The sequence below is a fragment of the Cynara cardunculus genome, assembly GCF_001531365.2.
Source record: "Cynara cardunculus var. scolymus isolate 2C chromosome LG 7, CcrdV1, whole genome shotgun sequence".
Classification (NCBI taxonomy): domain Eukaryota; kingdom Viridiplantae; phylum Streptophyta; class Magnoliopsida; order Asterales; family Asteraceae; genus Cynara; species Cynara cardunculus.
In genome coordinates, this window is record NC_037534.1 from 382,341 (window position 1) to 400,228 (window position 17,888).

Here is a 17,888-nt window from a genome sequence, read left to right on the forward strand (position 1 = left end):
ATTATTTAATAATAATTAGAGTATAATGGTTATATATGGAACAAATGACAAAGAAAAAAACGTCTAAAACTTGTAGATACACTACATAACTATCTAAATAAAGCTCTGTACAATAAACTCAATAAATAAACCAAGCGATTGTTTTTTTTATCTATTAGTAGTTCTATTAAGAGACAATTTTTGAATCACTAAGAGGTGAATATTGTTTGACAAAAAAAATCTACCTCTTAACGATTCTAAAACCATTTGAACGATTTTGTATTTTGAGTCTCCTTTAACCATTTAGTATACTAATTTCATTATGAATAATTATCAAACAATTATATTTTATTTTACACTATATTATAAGAGCTTCTTAATCATTATGATCACTTAACCATTTTACACAAAATCATTCAGCAACTGCCAAACAACATCTAACTTATAATTACTAAACATAAATCTAAATCAAATAACATATATTTTTTTTTATTACTAGTTATAATAAATGCAAATTAAATAATAATTATTAAATGTAATTAATTGATTATTAAATTCTAGTAACTATTTTAAAAACATATATCTAAACATCTTTAATTTAAATATACACATGCGATAATTAGAAAAATTAATTCACTTTTTTTTCCTGTTTGATAAAAAAATAAATAAATTATTGTTATTTACAATTTAATTTATTTTAATTGCAGTATTTTTCAAAATAAAAGACAACCTACAACTTGAATAAACTTCTTGGCTCATCATAAATATTGGTTTAAATTACACGCATAATATAATTTTTTTTGAAGGGTTTCTTACTAATAACCCACGAATTGACATATACAATAGGGATCAATAACCATCATGTTGACCCATACATTTTTTATATGACAAATGCAACAAATAAGTTCACACACCCTCGTCATTTTTAGTGAGGTTTGAACTATTAACCTATTAGGAGGCCAAGTACTACGATACCGTTAAGACAAAGGCTTTTGGTATTGACCCATACAATTAGGGATCAATAACCCTCAAGTTGACTCATACAGATAAAGTTATGACCGGGAAGTATAATATTGTAGGTAAATCAAGCGGTGGTCTATTAAATAGGGGAGAAAGGAAAGGAAAAGAAATGAAAGGGGAGCAACGGATGTGTCTTTAAGGGGTTAAAGGAAATGAAAAAAATGTTGATATTCCTCCCAAATGGGGGAGAAAAAGGAAATGAAAGAATTTGTGAAAATTAAAAATATTTATAAATTACACGTATAGCCATATAGGGATATGTTCAAACGAGAAGTTAAATATTTTGCAGGATGACGATAAGTCTCAATATCATATATGATTACAAGCAGATACACAAGTTTAATCATATATGATTAAACACATATAATATTGACAATACATACACACTTAATCATATATGATTAAACATACCCAGAGAAATGTAATCATACATGATACTGAGACTTTTTGCTTTATCTCAAAATGTTAAACTTTTCGCATGATCCTCTATTTACACGTATATTAATTAGTTAGACTCTACTTTAAAATAAATAAGGGTATGTTTGTAAATTACATAATAGAGCTCATAAATGCATGAATGGTTTGCCATTGTCACGACACTCGTTGCTATCTCTTCGTTTTGGTTTTTTTTCAAATGGAGCCCACAACATTTTGGAAAAAATATCTATTTTTGATTTTTCGTATATTAAGTTAATATCAATTTAATATTTAATATTAGTAGAGATGTTCATAGGTTGGAATTGGATTGATCAGATTAAAGATATTTGAACAACTCAACTTAATGTTCGTGGTTTGAAAAATCTTAATCCAATCAAATCCAAACTAAAGTGCAATTCAATCCAACCCAATCCAAACCGTACGAGTTGGTCGGGTTGATACCTTGGTATATTAAAATATTTTTCTAACATTGAATATGTTATTTATCTACTTATAATTTTTTTTTATTATCAACCATTTAATACAACTTATCTATTATAAATATTTTTTCTATATAAACACTAAAACTGCTTATTATTAGTATCACCCCCAAAATGAATAAGAGTTTAAATAAGCCATCCAAACATCCCTTTACATAAAACCACAGTTTTTAATTCCAACCATCGTGCCTCTCTCAGTCTCTCTCTCTCTCTCTCTCTATATATATATATATATCTACTCTCTCTCTCTCTCTCACACACAGTCAGTGAGATTATTGGAATATTGTATGCGTGTATACTTGCAACTTGTGATAAATAATTTGGACTTTAATCAGCAACCACAGTGAAAACCAGTAGATTCCTTGCTTGGTTGGTTGGAAAAAAATGGATTTGCAGCTAGGGTTTTCATCGTAAAAGCAAGCTGACATCCTAGTTCCAGACGTGAAACACCGGTTGTTTTTGTATCTTATCGGAAAATGAAGTCAACTGCTACAGACTTCATTCGCCGTAAAAAATTATTGAAGCAGGTTTTGCTAGGATTAATTGTTCTTCTCGGTTTGATTTGTTTGTATAATGGTTCAACATTCGCTCCTCATTTACCGAGAGCCAAAGAAGTTATTGCTTTGGACGACGGTACGGATCCGGTTATCGGAAGTTTTGTACCGAAACGTGATTATTTCGATGAATTGTTTGAAGATCAAGAACAAAACTCTGAAGTTCCCAAAAGTTTACCTGTAAGTTGTTTCAGAATTTTAGGATTTTGTTCTAGATTGTCAAAACTAGTACATTTACTTGATTAGTTTTGTTTTTTGTTCGTTTTGTTGAAGGTCTGTGATATGAGGCATTCGGAGTTGATACCTTGTTTGGATAGACATCTTATATATCAGTTGAAGTTGAAGCTTAATTTGTCTCTAATGGAGCATTATGAACGACATTGTCCACCTGCAGAACGACGATATAATTGCCTTATTCCGCCTCCAGTTGGATACAAGGTTAGTGTAATTCGTCTCTGCTTCCTTCAATCATATGCATTCTTTTGGGGGGGGGGGGGGGGAGGATAAATGGATAATTATAATGTTAGGTCTTGAAATTAAGCAAACAGAAAGTAACTATGAACTCCATAGTAATGTGTTACATCTCCTAAGTTTTAGTGTTTTTGGCTAAGTGTTCAATGAGGTTGGCGTTATAATTCCAGATCCCAATCAGGTGGCCAGAAAGTAGGGATGAGGTTTGGAAGGCAAACATACCCCATACTCATCTTGCTCAGGAGAAATCAGATCAAAATTGGATGACAGTGGTTGGAGACAGAATAAGGTTTCCCGGTGGAGGAACCCATTTTCATTCTGGTGCTGATAAGTACATAGCTTCCATTGCATCGGTAGGTCATGTTTATCGTTTATTACTTTGAAGTTATTGTTTTGGTGAATTAGGGCACCCTTTTGTTTGATTAACCTGCATAACCATTGTGCTCGTATAGATGCTCAAGTTTCCTGGTGATAAAATCAACAATGGAGGACATATCCGATCTGTTCTTGATGTGGGCTGTGGGGTTGCAAGTTTTGGGGCTTATCTTTTGCCTCTAGGCATTATAGCGATGTCTCTTGCACCAAATGATGTGCATCAGAATCAAATCCAGTTTGCACTTGAGCGTGGGATTCCATCTACACTAGGAGTCTTGGGTACCAAAAGGCTTCCTTACCCTAGTAGATCATTTGAAATGGCTCATTGTTCACGTTGTCGGATCGATTGGCTCCAGAGGGATGGGATTCTACTTTTAGAATTGGACAGATTGCTTAGACCAGGAGGTTATTTTGTGTACTCTTCACCAGAAGCATATGCACACGATGCTGAAAATCGAAGAATTTGGAATGGTATGCATGATCTACTGAGAAATATGTGCTGGAGGGTCGTTTCAAGGAGAGATCAGACCGTTATATGGGCTAAGTCACTAAGTAATAGCTGTTACTTAAAGAGAGCACCGGGAACCAACCCTCCTCTATGCAGCTCAGAAAATGATCCAGATGTGAGTTGGGATGTGCAGATGAAGGCATGCATTACTCCATACTCTGCAAGTAAGTGTTATAACTGTACCAACTCTCTAGAATTATGAAAAACGTAAGGCAACATAGATAAGGTGTTTGCTGAACTTCTATAGTCTTGTCACCGTCATACCTAACGCAAAGATGTATAAATTACCACAATCTCATACATTACATCCTACCCGTCAAATTGAAGTGGAATATTACAAATCCAATTACCTAATAGTTGGCGGTCATTTAGTTCACAATCAATGATTCCCTTTTAATATATTGGTTAATTGAACCACCTTAATCTTGGTCCTAACTTGTTATTTTAGATGGCAATGGGACAAAAATGATGTAATTGTTATGGTTGTGAGAATCTTGGTATGTGACTGGATTCTTTTGTTTCGGTATAGGTTTGGTGACCGTTTCATCTAGTTTGGAAACTGTCTATTTTACAATCCATTTTTTTTGTAATGAGGTCCGAATTGGTTGCATTGTCTTGCTATTTGTAGATCACATTTATTAAAGTTGTTTTCTATGCAACTTATTAAGATTACACCCAGTGGCAAGCATGATTTAACTCTTATATGTTGTCCAATTTGGATACATTTTTTATTTTGATGATTCAGAGACGCACAAACGAAAAGGGAGTGGACTTGAACCATGGCCAAGTAGGCTTACAGGGCCTCCTCCTCGCCTCGATGAAATTGGTGTTAGTCCTGATAAATTTCTAGAAGACACTGTAAGTATCTAAGTGCAAGAAGCAAATGCTGTTAATTACTCCATCCGTCCATAAATAAGTGTCCACAATTCTATTTTAGTTTGTCCGTATAAGCGCCCACTTTCAAAAGTGCATAATTTCCAATTTTACTCTTAATAACGAGATGGAGACATTCATTAGCCCCTTTATAACTAAGGATAAAATTGTCATTTAGTTAACTAAAAAGTGTAATCACAAGGGTTGTGGTGGTTGAGGCCCAGGGGGATGTGGTGGAATATCCCATCTGGCCTGGGTTCAATTTCAGGCGTTCACAACAATTGTGGCCACTGAGTTTCTTGGGGCTGATGTCTTACGGCAACAATTTGCGGGGATTAGTCTTCCAAAAAGAATGTAATAATACATATTTCTAAAACCCTGTGCCTTTCTCATCATGGACACTTATTTTGTGGCTGTGGGAGTATTTGTTGATAGTCAAGTGCTACATGGTCTATGCTCATGATGTGATGCAGAACACATGGTATCATAGAGTTATCGAGTATTGGAGGCAGATGAGATCCGTTATACAGAAGGATTCCATTAGAAATGTCATGGATATGAATTCCAATCTTGGTGGATTTGCTGCTGCTCTGAAAGACAAAGATGTTTGGGTGATGAACGTTGCTCCGGTTAATGCATCTTCCAGGTTGAAGATCATCTATGACAGGGGATTAATTGGAACCGTTCATGACTGGTGTGCATTTCCTGTTTGCTTGTTTGCACGCGCGCACACACACACACACACACACACACACACTCTCTCTCTCTCTCTCATGTAGCCTGCTTGCTTGTTATTTTTTGGGGTGCGTTTGATACACTGGAAATGACAAAAAAAAAAAAAAAAAACTTGTTGTCCCATGTTTGGAGGACGAGACTGACAGGGACAGAAGTGCATTTTTTTGTCCCACCAAAATAGGTGGAACAAAATTAAGGGAGATGAAACTGAACTACTCATGTCAAATTAAAACCCTAAAACCTTTCACAATTCCTTCCCTAGCCTACCTCACAGGCCTATTTGTTAGTAGCTTAATAAGCATAATGGGACTCACAGCTTATCCGGTCAGCTATAAATGACTGTTTGGTAGTGGCTTAATAATATAGAAAGTGGCTTATTCAGTAAGCCAAGTTTTTTCTGAACATGCTCCTTCTAATTAAAAAACAAGCTCATTCCATCTATGAAAAAACCCTCTCAAACAAAATCTTCCCAATCTATACAGACAGATTAATCCACACAGACTACTTTATCCATACAGGACTTAATGGGAAACCTACCAAACAGCCCCTCAGTTCTGTCCATGTACCAAACACACCCTTATTCTTTTTGCAAGCCGGGGGTCTTCATGGAAACAGTCTTTCACCCCTTGGGGTAGGGTTCAACTTACTGGGTGCGTTTGTTTTGGTTTTTATCTTCAAATCTCATGAGGATCCAAGAAATTTTAACTGGGTCCATTTGGTTTGGTCTTGCAGGTGTGAATCTTTTTCAACATATCCACGCACTTACGACCTTCTTCACGCCTGGAGAGTTTTCTCAGAGATCGAGAACCGAGGCTGCAGCGTGGAAGATTTACTGATTGAAATGGATCGTATGCTAAGGCCCGAAGGGTTTGTGATCATAAGAGACCAGTCCTCTGTGGTTGACCACATTCGAAAGTTCTTGACCGCTTTAAGATGGGATGGATACTCATTAGAGGTCGAACCAAAGACCGACCCTCTCTCCCTTAGCGAAGAAAGAGTCCTAATTGCCCGAAAACAACTTTGGGGAGACGACGATTTAGACGAGGCGGCAAAATTTTGAAATCTTTATCAGGTAACTCGAGTTCCATAACTCTTGTTTCACACACCAACTCCAAACACATTATTGGTTTTAAGAACGTTTTGGGACTGATTGAGGAAAGACCAGATTGTAGTTTTTAGGAAGGGGAAACGATGCAGATTTGCAGAACATATATTGGACATATTTTCGTTTTGAAAAATTTCCATCGAAGCACGGAGAAGAGGCATTGTAAATCTCTTTAAGGCATTTGATAAAAGAAGGGAATAGAAGTAGCAAACACACTTGCCATAAATAGAAATAGATAAGCAGCAAGTATTAAGGGTTTAATCTTTTTCATGTATTCAACATTTTGATATCTATGGGAATATTGTGTATCACTGAATGCTATTAATTTGTTCTTTTGAAAAATGTTGTGCTAAAATCCCTTTTTTTTCTGGGCTGGAATTTTGTTATATATCGAGTTGTATGTCATGTTCGGTTTTGATTCGATTCCTTAGGTTGCGTTTGGCACGTTGGATAAGACGGTAAATAACATGACTAGGGACCATTTCACCAAACTCTTAGGGGTTGTTTGGTTGGTTTTACATTAAGTCGTGTTATGGATAAAGCCGTGTGTGGATTAAATTGTCTATAGATGAAAGAATCTTGTTTTCTTATTGGGATGGACAAGTTCGGAAAAAAGCTGGCTTTCTGCATAAAACTCCGCCTTAGAAGCTTACTGAATAAACTACTTTCTTTATCATTAAGTCACTATCAAATGGTCATGTATAGGTAACCGAATAAATTGTGAGTCTCATTAAGGGGGCGTTTTCCAAACGCTTACTGGGTAAGTGTTTACCAACAAGAGAAGTTCCCTCACTTACCTTTATTATGTAATATCCTCGGCCATCAAAATTGATTGTTGGTAAGAGTCATAAACCCGGTAAGCGCTTATCGGGTAAGAGTCATTAACCTCACTTACCAGGTTAAACTCTCGATCATTGTTGTCTCTTATCAGATAAGATTTTTTGTCCTTGTCATACTCAAGCGATAAGGTAAATGATACTAGTAACTACTTACTCAGTAAGCATATAATAAACAACCCCTAAATTTATTAAGCTGCTAACAAACCAACCCTTACTCTCAAAGCGCTTACTAGCAAGATCACCACCATCACTTACTTTACGAGATAACATTTTTGGCCATCAAAACAGACTATTGGTAAGCGTACTTTACGCGGTAAGCATCTACTCGACAAGAGATTTCTCCCTCACTTACCTGGTAAGATTATAGGTCCGTGCAATGCTCTTCTGGAAGGTAGGTAAGTGACATACGGTAAGCGCTTACCCGGTAAATGTTTAGTGAATGACCCCCAAGTGATGACAAAAAAAGAATTTTTTTGTTTCACAAAAATAGGTGAAACAAAAAACGGAGATGGATGTGATTGGTATATTACTAAACTACTTGTATCAAATTAAAATACTAGAATATTCAACAATTTTTTTATATTAACATGTATATCCAACTCGCTATGCGAGCCGATTGATCCCAGAACAACCACCTGCTTTGCGAGTAGCCGGAGTCACCGGATTTGAACCTCCGAGGCCAAACAAAAACCTTCACAATCTACTAAGTGTCTTATCTCTCGAAAGCAGCATAAGGAGTTGCTTATCGTGAATCCGGAAATGAAATTGCAACAAATTTTGCTCATGACATATTAATTCACACAGACAACTTTATCCATACAAGACTTAATGAAAATCTAGTTTCTCACTTTACACACCAATTATCGATTTAAAAGAACTTTCGAGTCCAAAAAAAGGCTACGATAAACAGTTATATTACAAGACACGATAAAAGAGTTCAAATACAACCTCAAGGGACCTCAATAACTTCATATAACAAGTATGAAACCGATCTTTGTACTTCACTGGCGATGCCCTTCTGGAAGGGCAACTACCTTGTGGAAAGGCACATGCCTCTGAGGCAACGATCCGTCTTCCTCGTCATCGTCAAATTCCAGAACATAACTGCACAAAAAATGAAAATAAGTCTTAGAACAAGTAAACGATGAAACAAACACCAAAGGACCATTGGCACAGTGATAACCCCGGGTTACTGGTGGAGCCCAGTCTCCTAGGAGGCCAGGGTTCAAATCTCACAAAAGGTAAGGAATGTGCGTGCGTATGTGCCGTATATAAATATTATGTACTTGAAAAAAGAACAAAAACAAGGCTACATCTTGATAAAAATCTAATTTGTTTAATTCCTAAAACTTTTTAGCAAGCCGGGGGACTATATAGAAAGTGATTCTACTCTAAGGTGGCGTTTGGTTCGATGCAACGGTTTTGAGGGATTTGGAATTAGAGGGATTGGATTTGGAATCTTTGGTTTGTAGGATTTGGAATGGAATGAAATTCCATTTTTTATAAATAATTTATAACATTACCTTTTTATTAATTGATTATTATGAGACAAATGTTAACATATTTTAAAATATTATTACATAGAAATCTATGAAATCCCGTGAAATACCAACCATTCTCGTGGGATTTCGAAATCCTGTGTTTATGGATTTTTATGAAATCCTGGAATTCCAAATCTAGGAAATCCTTCAAACCAAACATAGGATTGGAATGGAATTCAATTCCAAATCCAATCCAATCCTACAAACCAAACGGGATCTAAGAGTTTTCTTGGATGATAAAAAAAACTAAAACTGTGCCAAATCAAATAGTAAATTTCATAGGATAGATGGAGTTATGAGGGAAAACTTACTCGTCAGTTTTCCTCTGTAGGTTTTCGCATCGTGCCCAGAAACAATAGCAGCAGGCAAATAAGAAAACATTAGTTACACGCCACTATCCTCATAGACATAGCTTAAAGCATGACAATTGTCAACATAAAAGTCAACGCAATGAAATTACCTTGCGAGTATTCACGACAGTTGCTTTATACAGCGCAGTTGTTCCAGGATAAACTGCCAATACGTGTTTTCCAGGAGGAAAATCTTGAGCAGTGGATGGATCATTTCGTTTAGGGAAAGGTATAATATGTGACATAGGCAACTTGTACTTCCTGAAAACACCAAAAAGAACATTTTGAGCTAAAAAAGCTAGAAATATTGATGTTCTTTTTTTATTTTTATTTTTTTAGCAAGTTTAAACTTTCATAAACAAAAGTGGATTCCAGCCAGGGGAGAATTCAGTAGGGGGTGCCCGTGCCCCAACTCTATCGTCTCGACACAATGGAAATAAATTAGCGGCCTTAAAAGATTCACCCGCTTTAATTTGATGTGTCCCCTAAGTTAACAAAAAGCGGCTGCAACCAACATTACAGGCTGCAAGTTTGAATCCCTTTGGCTATTTTTTGTTAACAGCAGCAGAAAAAATGGAAAAACCACTCTGCTGTTGTAATTACTCCGTACTTTCTATAATCAAATTTTGTTTTATTTTATAAAGTAAATTACAATTTCATCCCTGTGGTTCAGAAATTGCGATTTTTGTCCCTATGGTTTGCAATTTATTGCTATTTTCATCCATGGACTAATTCCTATATTTAAAGTACAAGAGACCAAAGCAGTAGAGAAATGTAAACCACAGGGACCGAAACAACAGTAAATTGTAAATCATAAGGATGAAAACAGCAATATCGCATTCTTTATCAAACCACAGGGGTGAAAAACATAATCTACTCTACTTTATATTATGTTAATAATTTTGAGCCCCCTCTCGGAATTTTTTCTGGATCCGCCTCTGATCCAGCTATTTTATGGAGGGAGCGTATAACAAGAAAAACGAATTTGGGTAGACAAGTGGAGGCCCACATGGCAGCACTCTGAACCTCTAGAAAAAATGTGATACTGAAAGAACCTCCATCTAGTTTAGGACAAATAATCACAAATAACATGTACCTCTGGCCGGCTGGTTCTTCATCGTCGCCGGGTTCCTCATCAAGAACTTCAAATCTGCATAATGTCATGAATCATACAAACAGGTATTAAAGCAAACATAAAAAATACAAAATAAATTGGCATATATGTTCAAGATATAAAATGTATTCAAGCTACCTTCAATCAATTGCATCATATATGTTTTTTTTTCCTTTGTTGTATTTAAGAACATAAACAGCTCATGGTAAATCAAGTTAACACCCCAAAATACAAATTTCTGATTTTACATGTTATTGCCAATGTGTAGGGTAAACAAAACCAACAGATTTAAGTAACTTCATGGTAGCACACAGGGAGTTGCATAATCCACATACTGCTTCAACTTCACACTAATACGCCATTTATCAACAAATAGCATAGAAATTATTGGAATAGGAGTTAAGGTGAAAAGTGTAAGAAGGAATTTGGACCCTTGATCACTTCCAATCCCAAAACAACCCATGAATTGCGCTTTAAGAGGGAATTCATCTAGTGTATCTCATTATGTTGATCTAGTGGTTCTCTTCAATTTGGATTGATCCAAAGGTGGATATCCCTTCTTTGAACTGATATGATGTGTAAATGAAGATTGAATCCTAGTGTTCTTACTCTCTTGTTTCCCTTTCAAAGTGAATTACTTTGACAATGAACCATTCATCTTTGTCTGCATTCTCCTGTGTAACCCTAGCAGCAACCTGTCAAAATTATATATTAGTGTTACAGCAAGAGCTATAGCCCATCTTATATTAAAGCATAATAATAAAACCAAGCTATTATAATGATAAAAGGATATGTTAAACAACAAACTTGGAGAAAATCAATTGCGAAAAGTATGAGGCATACTTGTTCTCCCTTTAAGCTTGCAAGAATATCAAGGTGGTTACGAACAGAAGGAGAAAGCCTTGGCACATCAGGATCAGCTTTCATTCTTTTCTTCTTCTGTTCATTACCTTCTGCAGTATAAAAAACCTCATAAAGCTTTTGGCTTGAAAAAGCATACAGACATTTGGGTACTTTGTCAATGATGCCTATGAATAATAAACAAAAAAAGAACTGGGTTGTCCAAATTCTGATAGATCAAGATCTTATACCATGGAATATGATCATCAAACTGGCAAATGTCACAAGAGTTGTTGAAACATATAATAGTGGATAATGAAAACAAGGTAACAAAAGGTTTTTGTCATGCATATTCAGCATATTACTTGAGTTTAACCATAATAATGATAGTAACAGCTTATTGTGAACTCTAGTATCCTAGCTTGCTAATGTTGGACAAATGCCCCAGACCTTTATCCACACAATCGTGAATTTCAATCAATATATAAATCAAAAAACATATAAGCAGGGTATGCAAGATTGATGTCATGATAATTGGATTGCATCCAACCCATATCCCAGGAAGTATATTTCGCTTCAGATGGATCATAATTCATGTGTTGACTAGTATTAGCAGACAAGGTTTCACCTTGGGGTGAAAGAAGTACAAATTTCAGATGCATAGTGACAAAGAGCTTTGAGCACCTAACCTATGACCATAAGCATGCATTACCTTGGCCGAATGGCCATCAGATCATTACTAGGAACTATAAAAGGCAAGATTCGAACTCAGATAAACAGCATGATGTTACAGTTCTTAAGGATTTGACCAACAGGATATATTGGAAAGTCTTTAGTTAAGAAACCCATTCAGTAGCTAAGAGACGATACAAAGACCGCAAGGATAATAAACGTTGTGAAAATTGGGAGCACCCACCCATCCTTCTTCGCTGTTGCCCAGGTGGCCCAGAGGGTATCAGAGCATCCAACTGACTTAGCAACTGACTGGAAACACTGCACCCAATAACAGAAATAGCATATTGGTAAGATTGCTGCTGAACCAAATAAAAATAATGAAAAGAACAGTCTAGCAGGCAAGTTCAAGCAGAGAGCAGAATAAATGGCAAAACGTAAGTGGAACTTGGTTCCCATGACACAGCAAATACTGGCAAAGACCCTTCATAGGAGATTGGGGGAGGGGTGGAGGAATGGAAGTTTAAGGATAGACATACGCTACTTCACTTTCTGAAAGATCTTTTGCCTGGATGTAAAGCATCTTAAGCCTTGAAAGTGAATTATCACCGGGCTTCTCAACCACCTCAGGAGCTGCATAAGTAAGAGAATTGCTTGAGAACACTATTCGGCCAATAACATAATCCAAGAACATGGACTAATAGATATAATATGGTTGGAAATATAATGAACATTACTACGAAAATTATACAACCATAATGGCTCACAATTAACGTCTCACATCTTTCACCTATTATGAATGGTGATAAATGATGACAACAACTTGCTTTAAGTAGTGGTAGTCATCCTGTATGCTTCACTTAAAGCCAAACATGTGGTTGTTCAGAAAGTACACAGGAAATGATGACTAAATGAAAAAAGATGCAAAGAGTCATGAAAAATTTAGAATGGGTATTAGTCGAGAAAAGCTATAATTCAACCCCATGCCAAGTATGACAGGAAATGAGGAAGGGTAAAAACAATTGAATACAAGATCTCTACAGTGTTTGAAAACCAATAACATCGTATGATACATATTAAAAGGTTGGAGGACATATATCGTCCATTAACATAGCATAGCTTAGAAAAGTTTCTTTTTCCATGAGCATGCTTAGCCTGGTGCTTATTGAATATCGGCACTACATAGAACATAGATCGTTTCATGCTTCTCTAGTTTTCTCTCTGTCATGTGTACAATATTACATAACAGTTTCCAAGACCTATATTTATGCGTAGATTTTAGAACACTAGCCACACAAGCATAGCTATTATATCAAGATGATTTTCACCATCCAATGATAAAGTACTAAGCCATATGATGCATGTTTGTGAAAAGGAAAAAAAAACAATGCTTCCCTAAATCATGTTTGTGTGAAGTTAGCTTGATGTATTTGTGTCCTGTAGTGAGAAAAAAATAACAGAGCTTTTTAGAAATACAAAAAGAGCTGTAAAGGAGATTGACCTCTTATCGGCAAATGCGGTTTTTGGTAGGAGAAACAAGCTTGAACCAATATCAGTTAAATGGTTGCCCATATGACAGGTTTTATTTAGAAAAACAATACTCTAAGATCCAGATTCATGCATCTTTAAAAGAATAAGCACCTACTCTTTAAGTGTTCCCCTAGAATAGGAAATATGATAATTACAGTTGAAGCAAACTGGCATGCAGTAGTTAAAGTATGGTTAACAACAAATATGTACCCTCAACATCTTTAGTGATACATTATCATGGAAATTTAATTGACGTGCATTTAGTGTTAAAATAGTTCAATGACTGAGCATTCATACAAATGAGCAGCAGCATATGAAAGATTCTTGCTAACTGTAACAATCTGACCCAAAATAGCAGCAGCATATGAAAGATTCTTGTTAACTGTAACAATCTGTCCCAAAATAGAAAGAAACTCATATGAACCTGGCACCAACTCCAAATTGATAACAACAATAACTAAATAGATACAAGCACAACCCAAATATCTCGAGCCCTGATTTGGCCACAAATTTGGATTGGGAGTGAAGTGGAACATGGTGCCACATCTTCCAGGTTAGGAAGGTGATTATATGTCATAAACATGAAGTGTCGCAAACTCTACTAATAAGGCAAGCAATTCAATCGTATACAAACAATAATGAACCTTTTGCTATTAGCACCAACTTTCATGTAACTTCACATTTTGGTCCTGTTCTCAAATAAGAGACCTCCAAGCCTATTAGAGAAGTTAAATTTCTTCAGATGCCCAAGGTAACCAATTTCACCCACTAAAAACTCCAACAGTGATTGACTGTACATGTTGGCTTGGCAAACAGCACAGTGTAGGGTTTTGATAATCTTTTGACATCTCAAAAGAGAAATCCGAGTAACATAGCAAACAACCTGCTACGTCTGAGCAAGCAAAATCAGATATATGGTTTAGGTCAATTCAAACAACATCAACAAAGCAACAGAAACTACCTGATCCACTATATCTGTCATAGATATAAAAACCCTAACAAACCTAATTGTAAAATGGATAATGGTAGCAGAAGCCTTTAAATATCTAATAACGGAAAACAGAGAAACCAAAACACTAAAATATTGTTGTTTCCCCTAAAATATTGAATTCACAAAATAACCATACTAAGAGTATAACAAGAGTAAGATTACGACATAAACTAGCAACAATAGTGAGATGATGATAGAAAGTGTGATGGTATAACTGATGTAAATTTGGCATGAGACTCACTTGACTGTAGCTTCTTGTGCATCTTGTTGATCTCGAGGAGAATCTCCTCCTGATCTTTCCTTAAACGATCAAGCTCCTTTGACTGATCTAAGATTGCAGCAATATCCGGCGAGGACATATTTCTCCTCCAATGTTACAAATGACTGAGCTCTTCTCAAGATCCTTGATTGTGTTGAGAACAGTAAAATTGTGCTACAAAAAACGAAGTTATCTGATCGTGATGAAATTGATGAAAAGGTAATTTGGTCGAAACATGTAAAGGGGTGAACATGCAAAGGGAGAAATTTTAGATTTTTGGGGATTACAAAGGAAAAAAGGAAAGCCGTGAAAAGAAAGTTGTAATCGATGAAAAAAGTTAGAAAGTTGGGGCCAACAATAATAGTTTCGCAATTTCAGTAACATGCTTGACAGTTGGATAACAGCATCCAAGTTTGAATTCATCATAACAGTAAACTGATTAAAAAAACTATGAAACATTAGTCCTAAATAGATATTAGTCCATGATCATGAAAATGCTGCATATGTGTCCATGACTTATGGTTACCTTCAATTCACCCCCTGGCTATCAATTTAATACTTAACTAGTGCAACACTTGGTTGGCATGAAGAAAAAAGATCATAGATGTTTGATCCTAGATCTATTTTAGTCTTCGAGCTTCGAAAGATCGTCTACATATCCACGGACTTCAAGTTACCTTCAATTTACTTCAGTTACCATTTTAATGATTTCATCCTCCAATAGCAATGTGCCGCATCATCCGATTAAGAAAACACATTTCATTTTATGCATCTTCAACCTCAAATCATAAACTTCTTGTGATATCAAAATCATTTATATACACACCTACTCAATGGTACGCGTAAAATAGCCTACTCAATGTTAGGCGCAAAATAGTTAGGGTGCTTGTTAAATTTAATTATCATGCTGATTAAGCACGTAACTTGATAAAATTATTTTATTAAACATTAAATGTTCAAAATTTAATGACTTAATAAAATAGTTTTATTAAGTATTTTAGCACACTACTCACAAACCCGGGGTCTTCACAGAAACGGCCGCTCTACTCATTGATGGTTTGGTTTATTAAATGAATATTGATTTTTGAAATTACTGTTTGAACGTCCAAAATCAAAGTGGGCCTAACTTTCCATTTGACAACATATTTCAAGCTATCCTCTTTCCCATGCGAAAATCTAAATCCAGAACAAAGTAATTTCACCACATTTAGTAAAATTCACTAGAGCAACATTTCTTTGGATATCAAAACAAGAACCTTTATGCTCATGGATCACGGATGTGTATATATATAGCCTTATGGAAGTTGGTGAACTAAAATAAATATAGAACCAAATTTCTTTTAACCAATAAGCTCTTTCATTTAAAATTTATTGTGCCAACAAATAGTAGACCACACGGTTATCGAATATGAAGACAAAGATAACTTAAACTCTTAGGCATATATATATATATATATATATATATATATATATATATATACACTACCCATTAAAGTCTTTGAAGTAAAATAGTCTTGGGACCAAAGTTGGAAGGTTTTTTAAGTGATTAACTCTCACTATAAGGAAGCTTTGTGGCGGTTGTGGAAACCATCAAATGATCATTGTATAACCCACAGTACATTATAACCTAGCCCATTTCACCCATGCATCAAGGCCAACTCCTGGTCATCATTAAACAAGTAAAGTACCAAAATGTCCTATAGTGCCTATAGTAGTTAAAAGAAATAAAAGCAACAGGGAGCTGTGATCAATGAGAACCCTAACTTGATTTCAATTCATAACCAAAAACCCTAACTTGATTCCAACAGATTACACAAACCCTATACTTTCACATTCTCTTAGCAAAATAAACCCTAGATCCAATTAACACACTACCAGAGTGTTAATACATGGCAACTTTATCAATAATCAATATGTTATAAACAAAATTCCACATTATCAATAATCCACATGTTGTAAACAAAATTCCACATTATCAATTTGCACATTATGCATAGTTGATCCATTTGAAACAGAAACATTAATCCATCGCAACAATTGTTCGTTCAGTAAGTAGATGTATACAAATATACATAAACAGATAGGATGGAAACAGCTATACTCACGAATCGTAGCTAAAATCCTCTGCGTTCGTGAGCTTCTCTTAAACAATTATTCAAGGTTTGGAAGCGATAAAGATCGATCGTGTTTTCGCGGGGAAGCGAAGTAAGAGACGACAGAAACCCAAAATTCCCCCTTTTTCCTGTTAACTTGGAGAAAGCAAACGAATTTAAGGGGTATTTGTAGGCGGAGTTGCAAAATTTATGACGATTTGAAGGCGTATGATTTTTGATTTCATATGATCAAATTAATGATGATCACAGACTACAGAGTTTTACAATGTATATTTATTTTACAAATGGGGGTTAGAAAATAAAATAAATAAAAAACTGATAAACATTCTAATAATTATTTATATTGTACATATGACTCTCATGATATAATGCAAAATGAAATATAATTATATGGTAATTGTTTATGATAAAATTAGGACGCTGAATGATTAAGGGGAACATAGAATGCAAAATCATTCAGAAAGCTTTAAAACCATTAAGAGACGGATTTTATTTTGTCAAACAGGATTACCTCTTGACAATTCAAAAACTTCTTTTTGATAAAACTATTAAAAAATAAACAAACATCCTCCTATTTTTTTATACATATATACATTTTATGCGTTGACAATTTAAATAAACGATTTATTCTTTAATTTTTTTTTTTTTACGTTTTTCTTCAACCTAACCCTCTATCTGTAATCTATTATAAAATACATATTTGATTTGATTTTGATACAAAATATATATAATATTATTCTTATTTTATTGAAATATTATTTTATTATTTTAAGAATAAAAATATAATCTTAAAAATTATGTTTTCGAGATATTTTATAAAGAAAACGAAAAGGAAATAATGATTAACTTTTTTCCAAATATGTAAAGAACGAGAAAAGAAATTGATAATTATTATAAATAAATATTTATATTATATTATAAAGTATTTGATAAAAACTCTTAAAAATCATTTTTTATATACGTAGTACTGTTTATTGATGCATATTACTTAAAATTTAATATTACAAGTAAATTGTGCATAAATACAACTTATTAAAGCTCCATATTTGAATTCATGTAACTAACTGTAGATAAATATAATCAAATATTAGATAAACATCT

The 17,888-nt window shown here is 34.8% G+C and overlaps 2 protein-coding genes across 3 annotated transcripts; one reads left to right on the plus strand and one right to left on the minus strand.

The window, feature by feature from the left end:
- The first annotated feature begins 2,201 nt into the window (after positions 1–2,201).
- LOC112515801 (probable methyltransferase PMT9) lies at positions 2,202–6,892 on the plus strand. Its single transcript, XM_025122733.1, has 7 exons — positions 2,202–2,650; positions 2,744–2,908; positions 3,112–3,294; positions 3,394–3,988; positions 4,570–4,682; positions 5,171–5,391; positions 6,165–6,892. Exons 1-7 carry the CDS (start codon positions 2,393–2,395, stop codon positions 6,490–6,492), a joined length of 1,863 nt encoding a protein of 620 aa, XP_024978501.1. The 5' UTR covers positions 2,202–2,392; the 3' UTR covers positions 6,493–6,892.
- A 1,229-nt stretch (positions 6,893–8,121) lies between these two features.
- Positions 8,122–17,034, minus strand: LOC112515843 (SAGA-associated factor 29 homolog A). 2 transcript variants are annotated; one of them, XM_025122784.1, is made up of 10 exons: positions 16,779–17,034; positions 14,656–14,847; positions 12,433–12,526; positions 12,138–12,214; positions 11,225–11,331; positions 10,991–11,076; positions 10,364–10,417; positions 9,378–9,528; positions 9,229–9,242; positions 8,122–8,480 (listed from the first exon to the last, which is right to left on the minus strand). In XM_025122784.1, the coding sequence occupies exons 2-10, from the start codon at positions 14,771–14,773 to the stop codon at positions 8,378–8,380; spliced, it is 804 nt and encodes a 267-aa protein (XP_024978552.1). In that variant the 5' UTR covers positions 14,774–14,847; positions 16,779–17,034; the 3' UTR covers positions 8,122–8,377. The 2 variants fall into 2 exon arrangements, with proteins under 2 accessions (XP_024978552.1, XP_024978551.1); XM_025122783.1 differs by having other exon boundaries at positions 11,225–11,334.
- Between the last annotated feature and the right edge of the window lie 854 nt (positions 17,035–17,888).